Source organism: Nothobranchius furzeri, chromosome 9, assembly GCF_043380555.1.
Source record: "Nothobranchius furzeri strain GRZ-AD chromosome 9, NfurGRZ-RIMD1, whole genome shotgun sequence".
Lineage (NCBI taxonomy): Eukaryota > Metazoa > Chordata > Actinopteri > Cyprinodontiformes > Nothobranchiidae > Nothobranchius > Nothobranchius furzeri.
This window is the reverse complement of record NC_091749.1, coordinates 55,720,476-55,747,313: the sequence shown is the minus strand read 5'-3', so window position 1 is coordinate 55,747,313 and position 26,838 is coordinate 55,720,476. Positions and strand designations below refer to the sequence as shown.

The 26,838-nt window shown below is 42.7% G+C and overlaps 2 protein-coding genes across 7 annotated transcripts in view; both read left to right on the top strand.

Annotated features, from left to right (window-relative positions):
• LOC107375213 (phosphatidate phosphatase LPIN1) overlaps positions 1-8,982 on the top strand; it is a 31,396-nt gene extending 22,414 nt beyond the window's left edge. For 4 of the 5 annotated variants that reach the window (XM_015943626.3, XM_015943624.3, XM_015943625.3 and 1 more), the window contains exons 10-23: positions 69-162; positions 246-445; positions 532-625; positions 1,900-1,969; positions 3,088-3,174; positions 3,532-3,624; positions 3,732-3,793; positions 3,895-4,033; positions 5,192-5,340; positions 5,512-5,598; positions 6,192-6,344; positions 6,537-6,651; positions 6,786-6,889; positions 6,999-8,982. In XM_015943626.3, coding sequence (XP_015799112.3) covers positions 69-162; positions 246-445; positions 532-625; positions 1,900-1,969; positions 3,088-3,174; positions 3,532-3,624; positions 3,732-3,793; positions 3,895-4,033; positions 5,192-5,340; positions 5,512-5,598; positions 6,192-6,344; positions 6,537-6,651; positions 6,786-6,889; positions 6,999-7,173 — 1,622 coding nt within the window. In that variant the 3' untranslated portion in view covers positions 7,174-8,982. The remainder of the gene's footprint in view (positions 1-68; positions 163-245; positions 446-531; positions 626-1,899; positions 1,970-3,087; positions 3,175-3,531; positions 3,625-3,731; positions 3,794-3,894; positions 4,034-5,191; positions 5,341-5,511; positions 5,599-6,191; positions 6,345-6,536; positions 6,652-6,785; positions 6,890-6,998) is intronic. The other variant, XM_015943628.3, reaches the window with a different exon arrangement.
• An 8,620-nt stretch (positions 8,983-17,602) lies between these two features.
• Positions 17,603-25,472, top strand: si:ch1073-291c23.2 (uncharacterized). 2 transcript variants are annotated; one of them, XM_070554953.1, is made up of 6 exons: positions 17,603-22,428; positions 23,790-23,900; positions 24,062-24,118; positions 24,325-24,516; positions 24,685-24,798; positions 24,903-25,472. In XM_070554953.1, exons 1-6 carry the CDS (start codon positions 20,113-20,115, stop codon positions 24,948-24,950), a joined length of 2,838 nt encoding a protein of 945 aa, XP_070411054.1. In that variant the 5' UTR covers positions 17,603-20,112; the 3' UTR covers positions 24,951-25,472. The 2 variants fall into 2 exon arrangements, with proteins under 2 accessions (XP_070411054.1, XP_070411056.1); XM_070554955.1 differs by lacking the exons at positions 24,062-24,118; positions 24,325-24,516; positions 24,685-24,798; positions 24,903-25,472 and having other exon boundaries at positions 17,603-22,526.
• The last annotated feature ends 1,366 nt before the right edge of the window (positions 25,473-26,838 follow it).

The window sequence follows — 26,838 nt, the reverse complement described above, 5'->3', positions numbered from 1 at the left end:
ATTTCAAAGTTTTCTGACCACATGCCTTTGTGTCTCCTGCTGATGATGTTCGATCTGGTTCCTTCTAGAAAAGCGAAGCCAGCACCTTGGAGCTGACGGTGTTTATCTGGATGATCTTACAGAGCTGGAGCCCGAAGTTGCTGCTCTTTACTTCCCTAAAAGGTGCAGGGACAAAAAACGCCTCAGGATAAATGTTCCTTACACCTTTAAGGGCTGTGTGTGAAACGATGTGTCTTCCTCCTCAGTGATGGAAGAAGGAGCTCAATAAGGGGGAACTCAGAGATGATGATGGTGGATGTGAGGAGCAATAACCAGTCCCCTCAGTCCATGGGTAGCAGCGGGGTGGACAGCGGCGTGGACAGTTACGTGGACCAGATCAGCGACCAGCCTCATGTGGCCATCTCTCTGTGTGGAGGACTCACAGACAACAAGGAGATCACCAGAGGTGGGAAAATGGACAAGGCAGGATCTTTTACTGGAATAATTAGAAACATTGTTAGACTCAAATTCTGTGTATGTTTGATGCTACAGAACAGTTCCTGGAGAGAGCTATCTCCTACCAACAGTTCTCTGAGAACCCTTCCATTATCGATGACCCAAACCTAGTGGTGAAGATAGGAAACAAGTATGTACACCTCCATCAGCACCAAATCGTTTTCTGGGACCAATCCGTAAAGAAGCAATCTTTAAGAAAAAGCTATAAACTCTCCACATTTGTTTTGCAAACCCTTAAAATGCCTTGCTGTGAACATTGAACTCCTGAAATCAGAAGCCCGGTTCACACGGCGGGATTTCTAAAACATCTTAGTTTTTAAATCAGGGGTGTCAATTTCATTTTAGCTCAGGGGCCACATTGAGGGAAATCTAGTCCCAAGTGGGCCGGACCGGTAAATTAAAAACAACTTCAGATTGTTTTCTTTGTTTTAATACAATCAATATAAAACAAGGCTGGAGCCTGAGGACAGTGTATCCAAAATAGTACAAGTACAACACCTGAAGTGTACTTGAAAATTTGAAAAAGAAAAAAAAAATCACTAAATGAAAAAAAAAAACATTCCTTAGTAATTCAAAGAGCTTACAGATCACATGGCTAGATCAGTTTCATGCAGCACTTAAAGAATATTTGACTCATTTTACTTAACATCTTTTAGCTTTCATCAGCACATCAATATCAAGTCACATCCTGAGTGGCGGCCAACTTCAGGATGTGATTCAAGTTCTTGTGTGAGCCTTGAGCTCAGCTTTGTTTTATTTATACTCATTACAGAGAAAACTTGCTCACAAAGATAAGTTTATTTTCACTCTACATTGTAAAGTAGGAAAATAAAGTTTACACAACCATCTCACGGGCCGGATCTGGCCCGCATATTTGACACCCCTGTTTTAAAGCATGTGGGGGTAAAAATATCCCAAATGCTGCATTACAGTTTTGGTCCAACAGCGTGTGATGTGCTGCAGCTCGGCAAATACTACACACTGCACATAAACCGTTTTCACTCACAGACATCTCCCAACTAGGTGGTGAGATAAAACATGACTTTGATGTGGCGAAGAAGAGCATGCTGCACAGCTGTCACCTCGCTTTCTGATTGGCTGCACATCACATTCAACAGGCAGCACATTCCTTTGTCCCCAAAAATTGGACAGTCCAACATGTTTGAAAGTTCAGATTTATGACCTGAGCGATTTAGAGTGCTCCGCACACCACACACTAGAATTATCTGATAAGATTATCTTTAAAGCCGTTATGGTAATCATGCATATCCTAAAGATTGTCAGAAGGGGCGGAGCTGTTCTAAAATAATCATGACCTTCCTGCCGCGTGAACCGAGCTTTAGTGGGTTTTTCTGCAGAAGAAGACTAAATAGTCAGACGTTACCCTTGATGTTGTTGTTGTAGGTATTACAACTGGAGCACAGCAGCTCCTGTCATGTTGGCCATGCAGGTCTACCAGAAACCCCTGCCACAGGTAAGACCAGATTCATCTCTATATTTATTAACTGAGAGCCCATTTTTTACTTATAGTTTTGAAAATGATCGGCCACTCTGAGTTTAACATGCAGGCTGAAAGTGAAAATAGTCTAGTACACCTATTCGATAGCTCTTATTTCCTGCATTCACTTCTGACAGAAAACAGACAGTGAAACACTAGGATTTGAAAAGCCTGACAGATCTACATCAAGCTGTCGCTTAAGTTGGACTCACCCATCTTGGCTAGGCTGTTGTTGGTTTAGCATCCAGGAAACAGCAGAGAACGTACATCTCTGCTAGTAAACGCTAACCGTTAGCATTAGCATCAACGCTGCAGAGCAAACAGGATCAGTGGTAGAGTCTCGCTGTCATTAGCCAATAAGAGGCGAGATGTCCAAATATCAGGAAATAGGACTTCAAATCTGGCCGTCTGCTGCTCCTTTCTCCTCCAGCTGAATTCTCCGTGCTGCAACAGGCGCATCTGGAACACACACACACACACACACACACACACACACACATAACCATAACCAGTGTGTTCCTAAACCTAACTGTAACAAAAACTCAATTCACATCTTACCTCTAAACCTCACCCCTAAGGCTAAACCAGGGGGTCCACCATATTAGGACAGGGCTTTGGTCCTAAGAAGGCCCATCGGTCTTCAGAAGATTAGTGAATATGCCAGTTTTGGTCTTAAGTGGGATAGTTAAACAAGTACACACACACACACACACACGCGCGCGAGTACAAGTCATTGCTAAGAGAGACCACTGCAAACATATTGAAATTTCAGTAAAGGAGCTCTTTAAAATAATTATTAAGATTCGAATGTAAAATAGACTAAAATTTTATCATATTTGCATCCATCAAATTATTACAATGAACCCTCCAGGCTTCAAAGTTTTACTTCGATTGACACAATGTTCTTAGCTTATGTAGGCTTGCACTCATTTCTGGCTTCAGATTGAACATTTCTAGATGTGTAATAATAAGTCTGTGTTAAACCTGTTCTAACACTTGAATAATTCTATGTCCTTGTCTTCTTTGTATTTCCTTTTTTGTAATTTCCACACATCCTTTCACTCGTGGCCCATCTGACGTTTGTGTTCACTAAGTCTTGGTGTTTGAGTTACGTGTTTTCCGTTTTCGGCCTCTTCTCTTATTGCCTCCCTGGTCTGTTCAGCTCCAGCTCCTCCCAGCCTGTATGATGTTTTCTGTCTTTGCTTGAGTGTTAGAGCTCAGAGCATGCCTTTTCCTGTTAGCGTCTTTCATCATTGTCACTTTCTATATCCATCCATGTCTCTGTGTGTTGTATTCAACCATAATCTTTTTTTTTCAATTTCCAGGGCTTTCTTAGATTTTTTTTTGGGGGGGGGGGGGGGGGGGGTCTGCATGCTAATGTGTTTTTGCTCCCCTCTTGCCTTTTATTTTGGCGGGTTTTTTAAGAGTTTGGCACACTGTGGTGTTTATAATGTTTCGCCATTGTGTAGTGGATCTTTTTCCTGCTTGCATGTACATTTCTTTTCAGTTTTGAGTTGAATGTGCATCGTTTTCTTCAGGAGTCAGTGGAGAACATCATTAAGGAGAAGATGCCAAAGAAAGGAGGGCGTTGGTGGTTCTCATGGAGGAGCAGGAACAGTGATTCTAAGTCGGTCAGTCCTTGAACGGACTAAGTACCAGCTCGCATTTACCTTTAGGCTTAGAGTCTTTTAACTACATCAGCATCATTTGTTTGTGTTTTGACCTTTTTGCACCACAGGAGGTGACTGATGCTGCGGGAGACATGGAAGAGGCGTCTATCACTATGACCCCAGAAAACAGGTCAATTCTGATCCCAGTTTTATCCACATTTTGATCTTTAAAGCACTCAAAATGACACTCGTTGTCTTCTTCTGCCAACCTGAGTGCTTTGGATTTTACAGGTTGAAGGATGAGTCCTCCTCAAGTGATGAGGAACCCCGATCAACCAATCAGGTGGCAGCATCCTGTCAGACTGAGATGCTTTTGAGCGCTAGCAGCATCTGTTATAAGAAGACTCTTCGGCTGACTTCAGATCAGCTGGTAAGGTGTTTATTCCAGCGTATGTAAGTAAGTAAGTAAGTAAGTAAGTAAGTAAGTAAGTAAAAGTTTATTTATATAGCGCCTTTCTCAGATATAAATCACAAAGCGCTGTACAACATGATAAAGATCAGGGAAAATACCTCTAACCAATAAAAACATCAGAAAAACAATAGCAGTGATAAACGTAGAAAATAAAATCATGAGTATAAACAAAGTGAAGGTGTGAACCCGAACAAAGCCATCATTCTGAAACATTTATGGAGGGAACGCCTGGATGAAAAGGTGAGTTTTTAGATGATTTTTAAAGGCCTCTACAGTGTTAGAGAGACGGAGATTAGAAGGTAGACTGTTCCAAAGTCTGGGTGCAATAGACTGAAAGGCCCTGTCCCCTTTGGTTTTCAGTCTGGTTCGAGGAACAGCCAGGAGGTTTTCAGATGTGGATCTAAGGTTCCGAGAGGTGGTGTGTGGGGATAAAAGCTCAGATAGGTAGCTTGGAGCCTGGTTGTTAAGAGCTCTATAGGTCAGGACTAAAACTTTAAACTGAATTCTAAATTCTACCGGGAGCCAGTGGAGGGACTGTAAAACTGGAGTGATGTGAGCTCGTCTGCTGGATTTGGTTAGGAGTATGGCTGCTGCATTTTGGATGGCTTGAAGGCGTGAGAGGGAGGTTTTGCTGAGACCAGTAAAAAGAGCGTTACAGTAGTCTAAGCGTGATGACACAAAGGCATGGATGATTTTTTCCAGATCTGCAGTAGAAACCAGTTTACGGACTTTTGAAATGTTTCTCAGTTGAAAGAAACAAGAGCGGGAGATGGTTTTGACGTGTGAGTCTAAACTTAAAGCTGGATCAAAAATAACTCCCAGGTTTCTAATGTTGGCCTTGGCTGATGGGCAAAAAGAGGCAATTTCTTGCTCGATTTTTGGCTGAAGTCCCGGTGGTGCAGCGATCAGGGTCTCTGTCTTGTTAGCATTTAGGACAAGTTTGGTTCCATGTCAACATGGAACCAAACTGCTTTGTGTTTGTGAGGGACTTTCAACTACTAGACAGTTTTACCTGAATTATTTCTCAAGAACACTCAGCTCAGTTTGGCACATTACTGTGATGTTTACGTATACGAATCACTGAATGAACAACTTCCTGCCTTCTTTTCTCTGCAGGCTAGCCTGCAGCTAAAGGAAGGTCCTAATGAGGTGGTGTTCAGCGTGACCACCCAGTACCAAGGCACTTGTCGCTGCCACGGCACAATCTATCTCTGGAGCTGGGATGACAAAATAATCATCTCAGACATAGATGGAACCATCACCAGGTGATAAGTTAGCCACCAAAAACACACCTCCTGTTCACTTACTGCTTATCGCCAGCAGATGGCAGCCCTGTTTGACCTTTTCTAAGGACATTAGTTCATTTTAGGGTCATGCACCTGTGTGATGTAAGGTTTAAAGAGCATATATTTAGTCATGCCTTGTTTCTGGTTTAGGTCCGACACTCTTGGGCACATCCTTCCTACGCTGGGTAAAGACTGGACCCATCAGGGGATTGCACGGCTCTACCACAAAGTCAGCCAGTGAGTGTGGCCATGAGCCTTCAGTGTTTATACCTGTTTCTGGTTTTTATGTCATAAAGGTCCTCTATGGTTACACTTACATTAATTTCCATGTTTTAAATGTATTTGTTAACTAAATTATTTAGCTATGCAGGCGTAAATATTCACTTATACAGGATGGCTTGCCATGCTTTGAATTTGTAGCATTAAGCATTCAAATATAAAGTAATAAAATTAATATATTATAAATAAAATATTATATATTATATTATAAAAATATTAATATTATGATAATAACAATGTAAAGTAATTAATTATTAACTTTCTACTCAACCATTTACCAATTTTTCTGAATCATTTTCATTTTAGTAGTGACCTTAAGGTCAGTGAAAGTATGGAAGCTCATTAGCGCTAATCTGATTTAAAAATTGCGTCTCATAATCATGCAATTTTTTTGTAATCAGAATGGCAAGAAAGGGTTTCCATAGTGAACGCTTCATTAAGATAAATAAAATTAGGTTTTTTTTTGTTTCTCTGAGCCAAAAAAACAGCTGCGCGTGATGGACATGTTAGTGATTATAGCTAAATGCTAATGATCTTTTCCTCTGTCACAGGAATGGATATAAATTCATGTACTGCTCAGCAAGGGCCATTGGTATGGCTGGGATGACTAGAGGCTACCTGCACTGGATCAATGAGAGCGGGACCATGCTGCCGATGGGCCCGGTGCTGCTCAGCCCCAGCAGCCTTTTTTCTGCTTTTCACAGGTCAGACACGCACAAAAACGACTTATTTGTCGACTTTATGACTTATTTGTCATGCAAATCTAAAAATGAGAAAGAAATTGCTGACAACATGTAAAGAAATACACATTTTTCCACCTAATCCTCTTAAACATTTCTTAAGCTGATGCTGCCACCGCTCACAGTATTTTGTGCAATAAATGATGTTTCCTGCAGGGAGGTGATTGAGAAGAAACCAGAGAAGTTTAAGATCGAGTGTCTCACAGACATCAAGCACCTTTTCTACCCAAACATGGAACCGTTCTACGCTGCCTTTGGCAACAGAGCTACGGTGAGTTGACTGAACACACACACACACACACACACACACACACACACACACACACACACACACACGCACACACGCACACAAATAAAGTCAAATAGCCCTGATTTGGTTTCTTTTGGTTGTTGGTGTGATTTCAGGATGTGTATTCCTATAAGGAAGTGGGAATTCCTCTGAACAGGATTTTCACTGTCAATCCCAAAGGGGAGCTGATTCAAGAGCACGCCAAAACCAACATTTCCTCGTAAGCACCGCCTCCTTCTTCAGTTTATTTTACCTGCTCGCTTTGGCTCAACAAACAACTTTTGTCTTTGTACAATAAAAACGCTAAAACCTTTGTACATTTCTGCCAGGTTTGGGCGCTTGTGCGACATGGTTGACCACGTCTTCCCAGTCATGGTTGAGCATGAGGACTCTTCGCTGGACATCCCTCGTTCTGGCTCTTTTGATCATTGCCACCACTGGAGCAAAGATTTTCCTGATGACAGTAATCAGGACGAAGAGCTGCAGCCTTTTGAAACAAGCTGAACACATGAAGATGGATGCAGTCCAGCTTCTGACCTCATCACTAGCTGTTGTCTAGCTCGTTGTGCAGCTGGCAGCCTGGTTACGAAGAGGAGCAGCCATCAAACTGTTCCTCAACATAGAAATGAAGGCAGTGCCTAATGTTAAAGACTATTTATGCAGAGGAAGTGAATGTATTTCCAGATTGCCACATCAACACATGACTGTGTAAAAAAAACAAGAAGAACAAAAATATTGATGAGACACAAAAAAAAGTAAGGGAGAGAGAGGCAGAGGACAAAGATTTCAAAAAGGGCGTTGCAGAGAAAATAAAAAAAATGTCCTGACTGACAAAAGAAGCCTGCATTTATCACATTTTTGTAAATGCACTGATATTTTTACAAACTCTGCACTGCAACATAACAATCAGTTTACCTCTAATTATAAATATCTGGTTATTATTGTCTTCTAGATCATACACCATCCCCAACTTTGCCCGAGAGTAATGATTAAATAACTGCATACTTGACTACAGAATTTATTATTATTATTATTTTTTGTGCAGGGTAATGTGCAGAAACAGGTTGTTTTAAAATGCCTTGGAATATTTACACCTAATAACGAATAAATAAATCAAATCATAGTTGAATTTATACATGCCGTACATGTGCAGATTTTAAAGTAGAATAGGATTTAAGAAGAATTAACAGAACATTCTGCTGCAGAACTCCCAGGTGATGCAAACAAAAGCAGATAGAAAAACATCTTCTGTCTGCAGGTCCAGTTGAGTGGATTCCTGACCGTGCTACTGTGAAACGCAGCCATGGCACATTTGTGTTTACTTTTCGTTCTAACTCTTAACGCAGAACAATGCAAACAGGTGTGGTCTTTGTCATTTCTCTGGTTTTGAACTTGCAAATAAAAGATGTGAGAATGTATAAATGACTATTGCAGCTAATGCTTATCGATGCAATTGTTTCATCAGCAAAGATGGAAAACCCATCACCAGGTTTTTCAATTTCACAGTTTGTGCAAAACTGCTTTTATTAAGACTCGTTAGAAGATGTGGGAAAAATGAAACTTCATTATCGTTTGAATGGGTCAGGGTACAAACTACAAACCGTGTTGTGTTTAAGTGTCAGTATTGCTGTTGAATCTAAAGAGGGGAAGAACTTCTATACATAACAAAAGCACTAATTCTGGGACTATTTGAAGTTACATTGACTTTTTTAAGCTTTTGTGATATTTTGATTTACTTTTTTTTTTGTTGCCATATTGTGTGAAATCATTTGCTACTGGTGTTTATTTGAACGCATGTGCAGCCACTCCTTTCTGTTCATTAAGTCACTTCCTCTGTGTTGTAACACCATGTGACCACTAATGCAACAGATCAATGCACAGTAGGCCCATTTTTTTAAAAGATCGTCTGTTTTCTCGTCCATTCAATGGATTTTTATTGGAGTTTATTTTTAAAAAGATTCATTTGAGTGTGTCCTGTGATGAAAACCAGTGTACAGTTACCTGAGCCTTCTGACTAATGAGTTAAACTGTAGTACAATGCGTGTACATATAATAAGCTGTTGGATGTCTGGTGCCATCATCTGACTGATTTAACAAAAGGAAAAGTAATGGAGAATTTACTCTTTATTAAGCTCATAATTGTTTTTGTTCATGTGTTTGTATGGAAATAAAAGTGGATGATTAACTGACACTTTAGGAACGTGTTAAGTAATACAATCAGCTTGTTTTCAAAATGTCAAAACGTATTTCTTAAAAGTCCAATATGTCACTTAACTCTTTCTGTGAAAGATCAATAAAAACTTATTCTGTTGATTTCCTGTTTGACCCCTCACTCCCTCACCTTATGGTTTGGGCACTAAGGGCCAGTGTACTTTTTTAGTGTTTAAATTTTTGCTTCAGAAGCAAAAAAAAAAAAAAAAAAAAGTTATGAATTTTCTGACATGATATTTAAATGTCCATCCATCCGTTTTTCTTCGCTTATCCGGGGTCGAGTTACGGGAGCAGCAGCCTAAGCAGAGAGGCCCAGACTATCCTCTCCTCAGTCACTTGGGCCAGCTGGCTCCTCTCGATGTGGAGGAGCAGCAGGTCTACTCCGAGCCCCTCCAGGATGCCCGAGCTTCTCACCCTATCTCTAACGGTGAGCTCAGAGACCCTGTGGAGAAAACTCAGTTTGGTCGCTTGTCTCTGATCTTGTTCTTTTGGTCTCCACCCAAAGCATAGGTGAGGGTAGGAATATAGATCAACTAAGTCAAGAGTTTTGACTTCCAGCCCAGCTCTCTCTTTACCACGACAGATCGGTGCAACTCCCACATCACTGCAGACGCAGCACCATTCCGCCTGTCAGTCTCATGTTCCATCTTTCCCTCACTCATAAACAAGACCCTGAGATACTTAAACTCCTCCACTTGGGACAGGACCTTGTCTCTGACCTGGAGAAGGCATTCTACTCTTTTTTGACTCCAGACCATGGTCTCGGTTTCAGAGGGGCTGATTCTCACCCCAGCTGCTTCACACTCAGATGCGAACCGCTCCAGCGAAAGCCGGAGATCACATCAATAAATGATAAATGACCAACACTTGTCTGGCACCTTGCAGAGTCAGAGAACTCCAGAGTGCTTTACACTACTGTGGATGTGTGTGTGTGATTTCATCCATTCACACACACACACATCCACACTGATGGTGATGAGCTACAATGTAGCCACAGCTGCCCTGGGGCACACTGACAGAGGCGAGGCTGCTGAGCACAGGCACCACCGGTCCCTCTGACCACCACCAGCGGACAAGGTGGGTTAAGTGTCTTGCCCAAGGACACAACAGCAGAATTCTCAGTCAAGAGCTGGGATCAAACCTGCAACCTTCTGATAACTGAACAATCTACTTTACCTCCTGAGCTACTGCTACCACGTTCTGGTGAAGTCAACAGGATCACATCATCTGCAAGAAGCAGAGACCTGATCCTCAGGCCACCAAAACGGATGCCCTCCACACCTTGGCTGTACCTAGAAATCCTGTCCATAAAGGTTATGAACAGAATATATACAAAGGGCAGCCTTGACTGAGTCCAACTCTCACTGGGAACGAGCCCGACTTACTGCCGGCAATGCGGACCAAGCTCCGACACCGGTCATACAGGGACCTAACAGCCCATATCAGAGGGCCTGGTACCCCAAACTCACAGAGCACCCACCCCTACAGGGCCCTCCGAGGGACGTGGTCAAATGACTCCTCAAAATCCACAAAACACATGTAGACTGGTTGGGCAGCCAGGACAAAAACTGCATTGCTCCTCCTGAATTTGAGGTTCAACTATCCAACAAGTTCTCAAATAAGTACTCAAGGCAGCAAATTTTCTTGTAGGCAGGGCTCGATTTATTGGGGAGCCTGGCTTCCCCAAAAGAGAGTATAATGCTTGTTCAGTTCTGTGACCTTTTTCCAGTTATGGCCCTATTGTTAATGTGTGATGTAATGATGTCAGTAGAATAACTATAAATTACCTGTCTTGCACAAATGCAGTTTAAATGCTGATTACTGAAGAGCTGGGCAGATCCATCAGGGTATAACTGTCAGGGATTTAGAAATTAGGGTGGGGGTGCACTGGAGCCCCCAGAGAAAATGCCCCATGCAGCACAAGGAGACACAGAAATAAATTGATCGGGTGATCTGTTAGCTGTGAGATAATCCTTGTGCTGCATTTGTTATACTCCTTGGTGGGCGGAGTCCTGGACAGAAACACCTCCTCACATAATGCAGACATCTCTCTTTTCATCACATGTCATCATTCATATATATATATATATATATATATATATATATATATATATATATATATATATATATATATATATATATATATATATATATATATAATGAGCTGCGACATAAAAGCAATGAATAAATAAAAAACTATTTCTGTAAATTCTTGTCCCATAATAATAGGAGGAAGCGAATTTACGGAGTTTGTGCTTAAAATGTTGCTAAAGAAAATCACCAAATACGTCGGAGACACGTGACTTGAGCCGAGGAGGACATCTGCAGAGCACAGCGCAAACCCACAGACTGTCGGTGATCCAGATGTGAAACAGCTCCAGGCTGCAGCCACGAACTCCACGGCAGCTCACGGTTTGCATCTTTTCTCTAAAGCCTCGTTTTATTCTCGTTGCGGTCTGCTTCAACCACAGTTGCGCATTTTGAGGTTTTATTTTTTATTTTTTGCGGAGTTCGTCTTTTAAAATAAGGAACAAACGTGTTTTCTGTCCGCGCGTCTGGATGGGTTAGTCACGCTTCACGTTAACAGTGTTCCAGATGTTGGAGGTGAAAGTTACAGATAGAAAGTAGCTGGATGGAACATCTGGAGCTGTTTAATCTGCGTTGTCGAAGTTCAACACACATGGTGACGTCATCGAAAGTACTGTTCCACGATTGTAGGAGTTGTGGTTTTTGTGTGAAAGCAAGCCCTCAGAACGTTTTGTGGTTGTTTGGAGTTGTTTTTGAAGCAGTTCTTATTATTTAATTAATCATTTTAATTTCAACAGGAACTGTTCTTCTGCCATTCTTATTTCACAAAAGGACAACAGTAAAGGGACTGAGTCACAGACACCCCTTTTTTATCCACTGCCTGCTATTTTGTTTTATTTGGGAGCGTATCAAAATAGGCGGGTGATTGGAATCATTCAAAATTCAGCATGATTAGATTTACCAGATGAGGAATCAAATTTAATTTCTTTAACTTGTGAATGAGCCACTCACTGTCAAACCAGGGGATCAAGAGTTAGTTGAGTGCTAATCCATGCTAGCAATGACAGACACAGTGGGGCAAAAAGTATTTAGTCAGCCACCGATTGTGCAAGTGTCCCACTTAAAAATGAGAGAGGCCTGTAATGCTATGAGACACAAAATCCAGAAAAATCACATTATCTGTTTTTTATTATTTATTTGCAAATTATGGTGGAAAAAAGTATCTATAGTCATCAATGAAATTCCATCTCAGTACTTTGTTGTATAACCTTTGTTGGCAATGACAGAGGTCAAACGTTTTCTGTCCCCAATCATGATGATTTCACTCCCATGCTTTACAGTAGGTGTGGTGTTCTTTGGGTGCAGCTCAGCATTCTTTCTCCTCCAAAAATGACAAGTAGAGGTTTCAGCAAATGGTTCTATTTTGGTTTCATATGACCACATGACATTCTCCCAATCTTCTTCTGCATCATCCAAATGCTCTCCAGCGAACTTCAGACGGGCCTGCACATGTAATTCAAGTTTCAATTCAATTCAAGTTTATTTATATAGCGCCAAATCACGACAAGAGTCGTCTCAAGGCACTTCACATAATAAACATTCCAATTCAGGTCAGTTCATTAAGCCAGTCAGAAATAATGTTTCCTATATAAGGAACCCAGCAAATTGCATCAAGTCACTGACTATACAGCAATCCTCATACTAAGCAAGCATAAAGCGACAGTGGAGAGGAAAACTCCCTTTTAACAGGAAGAAACCTCCAGAGAATCCTGGCTCAGTATAAGCAGCCATCCTCCACGACTCACTGGGGATCAGGAAGACAGAGCAGGCACACACACACACACACACACACACACACACACACACACACACACACACACACACACACACACACACACACACACACACACACGCACGCACGCACGCACGCACACACACACACACAAGCACACGCACGCGCACACACACACACACACACACACACACACACACACAGACAAGTAATGTGTCTATAATTATATTGTGAAGTCTTAGTAAATATTCTATTTGGTGAGAGATAAACTTTATTGTATTTATCCTAGTCGATCTATAATTAAACGGATAAACTAGTAGTAGCACATCCAACGTCAAGGAAAGCAAAAAGTTATTATCAGGAGAGGGATAATGTTTTAGTGGTTAGCAGCAGTGTGCTAGTTGGTGGCCCCCTCCATGAGGCCACCACAGCTCAGCAGAACATCGTTGTAGCTTCTTCTGGGGAGAAAAACACTTACAGAGAAAATAAAGTTAACAGCTGAAATTGCAGAAAATAGTACAGTTAAAGAGCAGACTGCAGTAGAGTGTGAAAAGTGGTCAGTGTATCCTCCAGCAGTCTAAGCCTATAGCAGCATAACTACAGAGATAACTCAGGATAATCTATCCTATTTAGATGGAGGTATGTTGGAGTCAGGGCAAGGGAGAGCCGTCTTTACCGACTGTACACTCCACCTCCCTCTACTCCCTCACTTGTCCAGATTTAGGCTAACATCAGATTTTAAACATGGGCCCTATCAAATAAAAATGTTTTAAGCCTATTCTTAAAAGTAGACAAGGTGTCTGCCTCACGGACTAAGGCTGGGAGCTGATTCCACAGGAGAGGAGCCTGATAACTAAAAGATCTGCCTCCCATCCTAATTTTAGATATTCTGGGAACTACCAGTAAACCTGCAGTCTGAGAGCGAAGTGCTCGGTTAGGAACGTATGGAACAATCAGATCACTGATGTATGATGGAGCTTGGTTATTAAGAGCTTTATATGTGAGAAGAAGGGTCTTAAGAGATATGATCTCTCTTTTTAATTCTCATCAGAACTCTAGCTGCAGCATTTTGGAAAAGCTGAAGACTTTTAACTACATTCTGTGGACTTCCTGAGAGTAATGAATGACAGTAATCCAGTCTTGATGTAATAAATGCATGAACTAGTTTTTCAGCATCACTCCTGAAAGGATGCTTCTAATCTTAGCAATATTCCGAAGGTGGAAAAAGGAAATCCTACAAACCTGTTTAACCTGGGATTTGAATGACATGTCCTGGTCAAAGATAACACCAAGGTTCCTTACTTTGTTCTCGGAGATTAATGTAATGCCATTCAGGTCAGGTGATTGACTAAGCAATTTCTTTTTCTGGATTTCTGGTCCAAAGATGAGAACTTCCGTCTTGTCTTGATTTAAAAGCAAAAAGTTTAGAGTCAACCAATTTTTTATGTTCTCAAGACAAGCCTGTAATCTACCCAACCGATTAGGTTCATCAGGGTTAATGGATAAATATAACTGAGTATCGTCAGCATAACAGTGGAAGTTTATCCCATGCTGTCTAATGATTTTACCAATTGGGAGCATATATAGTAAAAAGAATTGGTCCAAGCACTGAACCCTGTGGTACTCCGCAAGTAACCCTGGAGTATGAAGACGATTTGTCATGTACATTTACAAAATGAAATCTGTCAGACAGGTAGGATTTAAACCAGCCTGGCGCTGTTCCTTTGATCCCTACAACATGTTCAAGTCTTTCTAAAAGAACATTGTGATCAACTGTGTCAAAGGCAGCACTGAGATCTAACAAGACTAGAACAGACACAAGATTCTTTTCTGAGGCCATGAGAATATCATTTGTAACTCTCACTAATGCAGTTTCAGTGCTGTGATACTCTCTAAAACCAGATTCAAATTCCTCAAACAGAGCATTGGTGTTTAAATGCTCACATACTTGGATGGCCACTATTTTCTCCAGGACTTTGGATAAAAATGGAAGGTTAGATATTGGTCTATAATTCATTGGGTCATCTGGATCCAGAGAAGGCTTCTTAAGTGAAGGTTTGATTACAGCAACCTTAAAATCTTGTGGTGCATACCCATTTACTAAGGATAGATTGATTATATTTAGAATGGGGGCAGTAACCAAAGGAAATGCTTCTTTAAATAATTTGGTTGGGATTGGATCTAAAATGCAAGTTGAAGTTTTAGATGAAGCTAATATTTTTGATAACTCTGAAAGCTCAACTGGATCAAAATGGTTCAAGCACAGATGAGGTTCTACAGTCGCCTCTGATGCTGCCTCACTTACTGAGGAAGAAGAAATCGCATTAGGGAGGATGCTAAAGATTTTGTTTCTAATAGAATTAATTTTACTTGTAAAAAATCCCATGAAGTCATTGCTGCTGAGGGCTAAGGGAATAGATGGCTCAGAGCTATGATTCTGTGTAAGTTTAGCAACTGTACTGAAAAAAATTTAGGATTATGCTTATTCTCCTCAATTAATGCTGAAAAATAAGCAGTTCTAGTTTGTCGAAGCTTATTTTTATAAAGCATAAGACTGTTTTTCCAGGATAGGTATGCCTCCTCATGGTGCGTAGAGCGCCGTGTTCTCTCCAATTTCCTAGAGTTTTGTTTTATGGCTCGTAAATGAGAATTAAACCAGGGAGCCAACTTCCTGTCCCTAATTACCTTCTTTTTTAAAGGGGCAACATCATCTAATGCCACACGTAAAGAGGAATTAACATGATGAACTAAGGCATCAGTTTGTGAGGGGCTAGAACTGAAAATATTGCCATCTGCTAAATGCCTCTGAGATGCTGAGGACAGTAAAGATGGAACAGTTGATTTAAAAGATGCAACTGCGTTGTCAGATAGAGACCGACTATAGTGAAATTTACTTTCATGTCTCGAGAACTCACTTATAAAAAACTCAAAGGTTATCAGAAAGTGGTCCGAGAGGACTGGATTATGTGGAAAGATTGTTATTTCCTCACACTCTATGCCATAAGTCAGCACAAGGTCCAATGTATGATGGCAGGAGTGGGTGGAGCTATGTATTCTTTGAGTAAAACCAATTGAGTCTAAGATATTACTAAAGGCTACACTGAGGCAATCATTTTCAATGTCCACATGAGTATTAAAATCCCCCACTACAATGACCTTATCAGTATTTAGCACCAAATCAGATGTACCAAATGCACGGGCTTGCAGGGGGACACATCTGGCACTGCTGGATTGAGACCCTGGCGGTGTGTTTTAGCTCTGTTTGTCAGCTACAGAAGCACATTTATAAACAAGAAACGTGAAGTCGCCATCTTTATAAAATGGATCAACTGACTATTTGTGTGACATGCTTTTCAGCCACTAGATGGCGCCACCGGTTAAGAGAAATATTCCGGAAAGCTGCTTTCATACAGGTATAGATTGGAGGACAGAGGAGCCTCTTATACTTATTTTCCACCAAAATTTCCTTTAAAAATATTTCAAAATCAGAAAATAAGATTTTCTGTTGGATTTCTTTTTTCTAATTTTTCACTCATACTTGAGGTACACCTATGTTGAAAACTACAGGCCTCTCTCATCTTAAGTGGGAGAACTTGCACAATTGGAGGCTGAATAAATACTTTTTTCCCGCAGTATTCCATGTGGAGATTTTTCTACCAGAATCAGACTTTTCTAGGCAATCAGCTATTCAAGGGTAAAAATGTTTATCTGCTAGAAATTCTTTGATCTACATGGATACATTGGTTAAATGATTATTAATCCAAACTACAATCATTGATCAAATAACTTTTTCTAATAATTTCGAAAATTGCTTTATTTTGAAGTTCATTGACATGTTGTTTTCCACCTGTTCCCTCACATCACCAAACGTGTTAAATGAAGCTAGCCGCGTCATGATGATTTCAGTGAAGACATTGTCTCTTCCCTGGAAATGATTGTGTTGTAATAGCGTTTCATATCAATCAGTGGATCCTAAATAGAATCAAATCAAAATATTAAAGTGAGTAAATATGAAATATCACAAACATCAATTCACAACCCACTGTATCCATATAATACTGCATCAATCGGAGATTGTAGTTCACTCTGGGATGAATCAGAATATCAGAAAATCTGTATCAGCCGTCAGCACCAGAACTGATGCATCTCTTCATTGGAACCCTTTCACGTATGGTGATTAGTAAAATTTAAAAATAGCATTTTCAACTTAAAATCTAAAATCTCGGGCGTGGTAGGAGTTTGGTGAGGCCATGGAGAAAGACTATCGATCGGCTCCAAAGAGGTTCTGGCAAACTGTCCGGCGCCTCAGGAGAGGGAGGCAGCAACTCGCTCACACTGTTTACAGCGGATATGGGGAGCTGCTGACGTCAACTGGGGCTATAGTCGGACGGTGGAAGGAATACTTTGAGGAGCTCCTCAATCCCACCTACGCGCATTCCGAGGAGGAGCCAGAGCCGGGAGACCTGGGGATGGACTGTCCAATCTCGGGGGCAGAAGTTGCTGAGGTAGTCAAACAACTACACAGCGGTGGAGCCCCGGGGGCGGATGAGGTTCTTCCTGGGTATCTCAAGGCTATGGATGTTGTAGGGCTGTCGTGGTTGACACGTCTCTGCAACATTGCGTGGTCATCGGGGCAGTTCCTGTGGAGTGGCAGACTGGGGGGGTGGTCCTCACCTTTAACAAGGGTGACCTGAGGGTGTGTTCCAACTATAGGGGGATCACACTCCTCAGCCTCCCTGGAAAGGTCTACTCCAAGGTACTGGAGAGGAAGGTCCAATCAATAGTTGAATCTCAGATTGAGGAGGAGCAATGTGGTTTTCGTCCTGGCCGTGGAACTGTGGACCAGCTCTATACCCTTGCAAGGGTGATGGAGGGGGCATGGGAGTTTGCCTAACCAATCCACATGTGTTTTGTGGATTTGGAGAAGGCTTATGACCGTGTCCCCAGGGGCACCCTGTGGGGGACGCTCCAGGAGTATGAGGTGGGTGGCTTTCTGTTAAGGGCCATTCAGTCTCTTTACCAGAGGAGCGTGAGTTTGGTCCGCATAGCCGGTAGTAAGTCGGACCTGTTTCCAGTGAGGGTTGGACTCCGCCAGGGCTGCCCTTTGTCACCGGTTCTGTTCATTACCTTTATGGACAGAATTTCTAGGCGCAGCCGTGGTGTGGAGTGTGTCGAGTTTGGTGGCAGGAGAATCTCGTCTCTGCTTTTTGCGGATGATGTGGTCCTCCTAGCTTCATCCAGCTCTGACCTTCAGCTCTTGCTGGGTAGGTTTGCGGCCCAGTGTGAAGCGGCTGGGATGAGGATCAGCACCTCCAAATCTGAGACCATGGTTCTCGACCGGAAAAGGGTGGCTTGCCAACTCCAGGTCGGGAGAGAAGTCCTACCTCACGTGGAGGAGTTTAAGTATCTCGGGGTCTTGTTCACGAGTGAGGGTAGGAGGGATCGGGAGATTGACAGGCGGATTGGTTCTGTGTCTGTAGTGATGCGGACGCTTAGCCGATCTGTCGTGGTGAAGAGGGAGCTGAGCCAGAAAGCCAGGCTCTCGCTTTACCGGTTAATCTATGCCCCAATCCTCACCTATGGTCATGAGCTTTGGGTAATGACCGAAAGAACGAGATCGCGGATACAAGCGGCCGAAATGAGTTTCCTCCGTAGGGTGGCCGGGCTCAGCCTTAGAGATAGGGTGAGGAGCTCGGACATTCGGGAGGGACTCGGAGTAGAACCGCTGCTCCTCCGGATCGAAAGGAGTCAGTTGAGGTGGTTTGGGCATCTGGTCAGGTAGCCTCCTGGACGCCTCCCTGGGGAGGTGTTTCGGGCATGTCCTGCTGGCAGGAGGCCCCTGGGTCGACCCAGGACACTTTGGAGAGGTTACATCTCCAATCTAGTCCGGAAACGCTTTGGGGTCCTGCCGGAGGAGCTGGTGGAGAAGGCCGGGGAGAGGACAGTCTTGAGCTCCCTAGTTGGGATGCCGCCCCCGAGACCCGGAACCGGAACCGGATAAGCGGAGGAAGACGACATTTTCAACTTTACTGCCTATAAGTCCATTCGTCTTCCGTTATCTCCTGTGTGTTTGATCCTTAGATGTCTGCAGAGATACTAAATGTTCCTGGACCAGATGGAACAACTCAGAGCTCCATGATAGGAGGCAGCAAACCTTTACATCGATTCTTGAAGGGACATCCCAAGATTACTGGTGTATGACACACACACACACACACACACACACACACACACACACACACACACACACACACACACACACACACACACACACACACACACATTCTGAGGAAGTTTCCTGACCCAAGACATGCAGAATAATTCAACAGGAAACCAGGTAAGAAGAAAACAAATGTTTTATTGAGGGTTGGCCTTCAAAACAAGGCGAGGGAGAACAGAGCTCCAGGAATGGTCTGAAAAATGGTCTATTAAGTCAGAAAGAGAGGCCAACGGCTTGAGATTGTGCAGGACGTGAGATCTTACTGCTTTGTGCTGGGCTGGAGATGAGAGGGGAGGGATGTCCGGTTCTGAGAGTGAGTGGCGAGAAACAGCCTCCAAGGGTTCAGGTGGGAAACAGGTGAGCGGTGGGAGAGCGAGCCAGTCAGGGTCGAAGCTGTGACTTGGCTTGTGTTACAGACGCTGTCTGTTTTGTGGCCACAAGATGGCCTCGGTGCTCCTCCTGATCTCCTGGCTCCAGCTGAGCCAGGTGTCGCACATTATCCGATCAGGGAGCTTCCTTTAAAAGCCAGCTCCCTCTGTCATTCGAGGAGGGAAGCTTAGCAGAGGCCTGAGTGTTAAAGCTGGTGTTCCTCTTTTCCCTCCTAGAGCTGACTTATTTAGTCTCGTTGTGCAACCTGTGTGGTTTGGTTATTCTTCCTAGTTCAGAGCTCGCTTTTCGTCTTCTTTAGAATTCTCGTTAAAGAGTTCAGCTCACCCTTTTGGTGGAGCTTTTTGTGTTTATTATTACTCGTTAAAGAGTTCAGCTCACCCTTCCGGTGGAGCTTTTTGTGTTTAACTCATTTCCTTAGTTTCCCGGTTTAGTCCCGGCGTTTTGTGTTTATTAATATTATTGTTCTTTGCCCAGTCCTGGATGGTCCTTGTGTTTTGTATTATCATTAATTCCCCAGTGTGGACGTCCTTTTGGTTTTGTATTCATTTTTCCTTTGCCTGCATAAAGCAGTGTTTTTAGTTAATAAACTCCTCTAAGAGAGTAAATCTTGGTTTGGTCTGGTTTTACACACATTTTTCTTTATGCCCTCAAACCATCATCTCCTAGACGAGCTGGGGGCCGTAAAAGAGTGGGGGCTCGTCCGGGATTTTTTGTCATATTGTACATCTATTCCCGGTTTACCATCTTTTTGTGTTTCTGGACTAACCTTGTTTCCTCTCTTGGAGGTGGAGCGGACGTCACCATGGCAACCTTTGACTTGCGGGCTTTTGTGGGGGCTCCCTCGCGCCGGCTGCTGGAGCGTTGCAGAAAAGCCGACCTGCAGGAAGTAGCTGCCCACTTCGATCTGGTTGTCCCGAAATCGCTCCCGAAAGACGCTCTACGGAAGTTCGTTGTGGACTGTTTGGAGGCTCAAGAGATCCTTCCGCCTCCTTCTGAGACCGGCTCACGCCCTTCATCGCCTCCGGTGGCTCCAGAAAAAGAGGTCAAGCCAAAAGAATCCTCTTCCGGCTCATCGTCACCAGATCTGAGTCCTTCAACTTCTCCACTCAGTGGAGCTCGCCTGAAGCTCCGGCTCGCTCGCCTGCGCATGGAGGCTGATGAACGCGCTCTCGAACGGCGGTTACGCCATGAAATGGATTTAAAAAGACTGGACGCTGAAACTCAGCTTAAGATGCTCGAGATCGAGCTACGCAACAAAAAGTCCGTTCCTGACGCGGCATGGACTTCTTCTCAAGAACCTGATGACTCGTCTACCTCCCGTGCGGGGTTTCGCCCAGATCCAGTGACACCTGCCAGTTCGCCGTTGCAAACGACACCGTTTGATGTCAGCAAATGCATTACGCTGCTGCCCCAGTTCCGGGAGACAGAAGTGGACGGCTACTTCCTTGCCTTTGAGCGGATCGCTGCGACGCTGCAGTGGCCTCGCGAGGTCTGGCCTCTCCTCTTGACTTGCAGGTTAACAGGTAAGGCCCTTCAGGTGGTATCCGCTCTGTCTCCAACAGACGGTGCAGATTACGACAAGGTAAAGTCAGCCGTACTCACAGCGTATGAACTAGTTCCTGAAGCCTACAGACAGCGCTTCAGATTCGAGAAACCTAAGTTAAATCAGTCCTATGTTGAGTATGCTCACATGAAGTCTGTGTTGTTTGAGAAATGGTGTTCTGCTTCGCATATTTCCACTTTGTCTGATCTAAAGGAGCTCATTTTAATAGAAGAGTTCAAACGACATCTGCCTGAAAAACTGGTTCTTTATTTGAACGAACAGAAAGTGAATTCTTTCTCTGAAGCTGCTCTCCTCACCGATGAGTTCTCCCTCACTCACCGGGTCAGAGAGACTCGTACTGACGCGAACCGTGTATTCAGACCCAGTGTAAGATTAACTCCGTCCTCGAATTCTGAAAAACCCGAATGTTTTTACTGCCATAAACGTGGCCACGTCATCCGTGATTGTTATTCTCTGAAACTAAAGAACCGTAGAACCGGAAGTTCTCCAAATAAGGACCGACCTGAAATAGCTTGCTGTAACAAAACTCACGCTGAAAAGCCCAGTCCCTGCTTTAAGCCATTCCTTTCGGAGGGTTTTGTGTCTCTTCCGGGTTCTGAAGCTGACAAAAAAGTTGTTATCTTGAGAGACACAGGAGCTTCCCTGACTTTAATAAAAAGAAGTTTGCTGCCCTTTTCTGAAGATAGCCAAGCCGGCTATTCGGTGATGCTGCAAGGCATCGAGATGGGAGGTGTCTCGGCCGAAATGCACCACATTAAACGGACCTGTCCCTTAGTCTCGGGTGATTTTCTGGTTGGTGTGTTGGACGAACTCCCTACAAAGGGAGTTGATTTAATATTAGGAAATGATGCAGCTGGAGGTTTGGTCGTACCTCTGCCTGAACTCATTTTAGAACCCGAAGTTCATGATGAAGCCCCTCTGCCTGCTTGTGTGCTAACTAGAGCTCAAGCTAAAAAGGATCCGGAGATAACTCTCCGTGACTCTGTGTTGCATCCTTTCTTGGCAGACGACAACTCCGGTGCAGATACCACTGCTGTTATAAAGCCCCAGGTTGCTGTGAACTTCCTTATGAGTCACGATGTTTTAGTAGCAGCTCAGAGAATGGACAAACTCCTTGTTTTGCACTCGCTGCTGATAACTCTACTTCTGTCACTGACATTCCTTTTTCTTGAACCCCAGTCTGTCCCCAGGTTTTACTCTTTCTTAGAAATCTTGTGTTGTGCACCGATCCTGGCTGTTCCTGATCTGTCCCGGCCATTTAAAATCGAGGTTGACACCTCCGACGCCGGACCAGGAGATGTTTTTCCACAAGAGGATGCTAACGGACTTGATCACCCCGTCTGCTGTTTCTCCAGGAAATTCATCCCCAACGCAACACAAAAGGAAACCCTGCTTTTAATTTGGTCCCTGCAACATTTTCATGTGTATGTCTGCAGCCATTTCACCACTGTTGTTTTCTCAGATCACAACCCGCTGACCTTCCTCCACCGCATGTTCAACTCAAATCAACGCCTAATGAGATGGGCTCTCCTCCTCCAGGAGTTCAACATCGAGGTCCGCCACAAGAAGGGGACGGACAACTTGATGGCTGACGCGCTATCCCGATGCCACGCAGATTGAGGCTCCCAAGTAGTTTTTGTTTTGGTTTAGCTGTAAGGATCTCCCTTTAAGGCTAGTGTTGGTAGCGCAAGCTACCATCTCGGGGACACTCCGCAGCGCTGAGGATCAGCGCAGCGCGATATTTTTGTGTTTAATCAGCCCGCCTTCAGAGATCCAGGGATTTTAGTTAGTTAGTTAGCTGTTTTGTTTCTAGTTAGTTAGTGGGAGCACTCTTGTTTTTGGTGGCAACAACAAAAATAACTTTTAGTTGTTGTTTTGAGGGGGAGGGTGTTACAGACGCTGTCTGTTTTGTGGCCACAAGATGGCCTCGGTGCTCCTCCTGATCTCCTGGCTCCAGCTGAGCCAGGTGTCGCACATTATCCGATCAGGGAGCTTCCTTTAAAAGCCAGCTCCCTCTGTCATTCGAGGAGGGAAGCTTAGCAGAGGCCTGAGTGTTAAAGCTGGTGTTCCTCTTTTCCCTCCTAGAGCTGACTTATTTAGTCTCGTTGTGCAACCTGTGTGGTTTGGTTATTCTTCCTAGTTCAGAGCTCGCTTTTCGTCTTCTTTAGAATTCTCGTTAAAGAGTTCAGCTCACCCTTTTGGTGGAGCTTTTTGTGTTTATTATTACTCGTTAAAGAGTTCAGCTCACCCTTCTGGTGGAGCTTTTTGTGTTTAACTCATTTCCTTAGTTTCCCGGTTTAGTCCCGGCGTTTTGTGTTTATTAATATTATTGTTCTTTGCCCAGTCCTGGATGGTCCTTGTGTTTTGTATTATCATTAATTCCCCAGTGTGGACGTCCTTTTGGTTTTGTATTCATTTTTCCTTTGCCTGCATAAAGCAGTGTTTTTAGTTAATAAACTCCTCTAAGAGAGTAAATCTTGGTTTGGTCTGGTTTTACACACATTTTTCTTTACGCCCTCAAACCATCATCTCCTAGACGAGCTGGGGGCCGTAAAAGCTTGAGATGAGATCCTCCTGAGTTATGGCAGTGGTTGTTATGTGGAGATGAGTACCTGAGGTCATGCTCAAGAAATGTGTTATTCAGAGTCCCAAGAGACAAACGTTCTATAACTAGAGACAAACTAGAAGCATAAGACTGAACTACAGAAACAACAACAATCACCCAAAGTGAACAAACATCTGGCAGAGTGTAGTAGTCTCAGTCCTCCTTATATCCCTGGTCGGTTGATGGATTGATGAGCTGCAGCTGTCTCGTCCTCCGGATCCGCTCACCTGCCATGACACACACATGCAAACATTCCACAAATAAGAAAGGAGTGTTAAAGAGGTCATGTCATTTAGCCCTTTTCTCCCAGATCATCATTCTGATCATCGGCTTTTCCTACATCAATTATTCCATCTCCGTGGCTTTTGTCTACATCGACGTGAAGCCGTTCGTCCTAAATGATGTATTCATCGGAACACTGGTCAGTTATCCATCAAAATGTCTTCAGATCTGAAACAAGCAACAGCTTAAGAAACAACTCACTTCGTTAAAAATGATTTTATTTTAGCTCTGAAGAAAATCAGTTTTTCTGGTTTTAATCCAGTTGTGATTCTGCTCTTTTCCCTTCTTCTGCTGTTGCAGCTGCTCATTACTGGGACTCTGTTTATCGTGGCGGGGCGCAACACCACGAAGAAAACTGTAAGTTCCTCTGTACGATTATAAAAAAACACTTACTGATTCAGAGCCAACTAAATGTCCTGTTAGCGTTACTCAAAACTCAATGTAAGCAGAATTGTTCGTTCTTAAACCATAAATTAAGTCTTTTTCGATGCTTTTAAAATGACTTCTAAGATTTTCAAATTCGTCCACTGAACGAAATGCTTCATTTTCATGTCTTTGTGCAGGTAACGGGGTCATTAGCTCTGAGCATTGTGTCCACTTTATGCATAGCCTGGTTTCTTTTTCAATCCCTGGGAGAAGTGCACTTCTACTTTATTTATGACCACCACAACAACCACTATGAACACTTGGATCACAACGACACGACGGATCACAATGACACCTACAGCTCACCATCAAGTCCTCCCGACGATCCTGTAAGTATGATATGTCATAAACTTGATCCCAAATCAATTCCTGGTCGTTTGTTGAGAACTTAGATAGTCTGTAATGTGTTTTAGCTTTGCAGCTCAAAATCTATAGATTTTACTCAATAATTACTTTTTCTGAGGCTCTTGTGACACGCTCTGTTTGTGTTTGATCAGGCAATGGAGGCGACCCTACTTTTACTCTTTATGTTCTACGGTTTTGTTGCTCTCGTTGTTGTCATCGTCATGTCGGCGCTGGCCGGGGCAGCCCTGCGATCAACGAAAAGTCAGGTGAGAACGCTCAGAAAGCAGCAGAGGTTCATCTGCAAGGACATGTTGTTACATTTATATAAGTTATGACTTTGGTACATGTGAGGCCTTTTTCTCCTCTTTAGGCCATCGTGAGGATGACTGTGGCAGCGTCTGAAACACCTGCAGAATGACAAGGACGGTCTGAAGCGTGACAAATCAAGATGTAAAAATCCAAGATGTGTGTGTCCTTATTTTGCTTTTAGAGCTAAAACCACTTCTTGCACGTTTGGCTGCGGCAGCATAACTAAAGATTTGCGGGGAGTTGTTTTCAGTTGCTTTAAGCAGAACTCCGTCAGAGCTTAAAACCGCTTTTCCCACCAGAATCAACAAACTGATGAACTTTACCCACAGAGCACAGGTCACTAGCTGCTCATCGTACTTGCACAGCCTTTTATAACAAAAAAAAAAACATTTTAAGGATCAGTTAAACTGAGTTAATATTGTTAAGTAAACTAGTGTTTTAGTTGTGCATATCGGCCAAATCTGAGGTTTACAGATCATTTGTAGAAACTGCATTTCTGTTTCTGTAGTGACGTATGTTTTGACTTTGTCTAATAGGACTAAAAAAACAAAATGAGCATTTGAAGTGAAATTAAATGAAATCTTCTTTTTTTATCTGTTAAAAATTTGATTAAAACAACAAAAACGTTTGATATCTGTCTCCTCATTGCCTGCAGGGTGATGTCTGCAGCATCATAAATCAAGAAAAACAGACAGGAGTTGAAATATGAGCAACAATTAAACCCTTTTTTGAAAATCTGGATCAGAAAGCTTTTACTGTCACTTTCCGTGAATACAGTGAAGCTCAAATGGGAAAACAGATAACTAAACACAAGATGTGAGAAAAAAAAAGGTAAATATAAAATATACAAATGAATCTTCACTGGAAGCAATGATGTGCAAATAGCTTTGCAACGGCAGAAGAAAAGATGGTAAATGGTCTGTATTTGTATAGCGCCTCCTTAGGGGTCTACAAACCCCCAAGGAGCTTCACAATCAGTCATTCACTCATTCACACGCTGGTGATGAGCACAGCTGCCCTGGGGCGTGCTAACAGAGGCGGGGCCTGCCACAAATTGGCGCCACCGGTCCTTCCGACCACCACCAGAAGGCAAGGCGGGTTAAGTGTCTTGCCCAAGGACACAACAGCAGCATTCTCTGGTAGGATCCGGGATTGAACCGGCAACCTTCTCTACCTCCTGAGCTCTGATGACTAAGATTGTTGCACTGTGTTGGTAATGAGGAGAGTGGGCGAGAATAATTTTTGTTTTTAAGGTGTTTAGTGACGAGTTGTTTGCAGAACTCTAAATCGATGGTGTCTGGAGCTCGTCTCGGTTTGGAGACTTACCTAATGAATGGATTAATAGATTTATTTTTATTTGCATTATAGCATTATAATTGTCTTCGTACAATTATAGGTTATGAAATCGAATGGATTGAAGCCAACGCTTATTTTTTTAAATGGCAACAATAGATAGATAGATAGATAGATAGATAGATAGATAGATAGATAGATAGATAATAGATAATAGATAATAGATAGATAGATAGATAGATAGATAGATAGATAGATAGATAGATAGATAGATAGATAGATAGATAGATAGATAGATAGATAGATATAAATATATAATAAAATACAAAGAAATAATAAAATAAAAGACAAAAATGAAATAAAATATTTAAGAAATAAATGAAAATGAATGAAAATATTTAGACCAATATAAATAAATCAAAATGAAGGCTAAAAATCAAAGACAGGTAAAATGCATAGAGAAAGAAATGGTGAAGTAAATATATATTCTAGATGAGTCATCTGAAAACTCAATAATGGTGAGGGATGGGGTTTTTTCCATCAGTGCACTAAATGAGAGAGCGACATTAAAAAGATACTAAGAGTAAAAACAAGTTCAAATAAATACTTTTAAGTGGTTTTAACATGAGGACATGTTGCACAATCTCTACTGAAAAGATGCACTGTCACTGAGTGACAGATGACGTTTAGTGCTCAAAGTTTTT

Coding starts and splice junctions, on each gene's coding strand:
- si:ch1073-291c23.2 (XM_070554953.1), top strand. CDS start 20,113: ATGGCAACCTTTGACTTGCGGGCTTTTGTGGGGGCTCCCTCGCGCCGG. Junction 22,429..23,789: donor TCCAGGAGTTCAACATCGAG/GTCCGCCACAAG, acceptor CTTTTCTCCCAG/ATCATCATTCTGATCATCGG. Junction 24,517..24,684: donor CAAGTCCTCCCGACGATCCT/GTAAGTATGATA, acceptor GTGTTTGATCAG/GCAATGGAGGCGACCCTACT.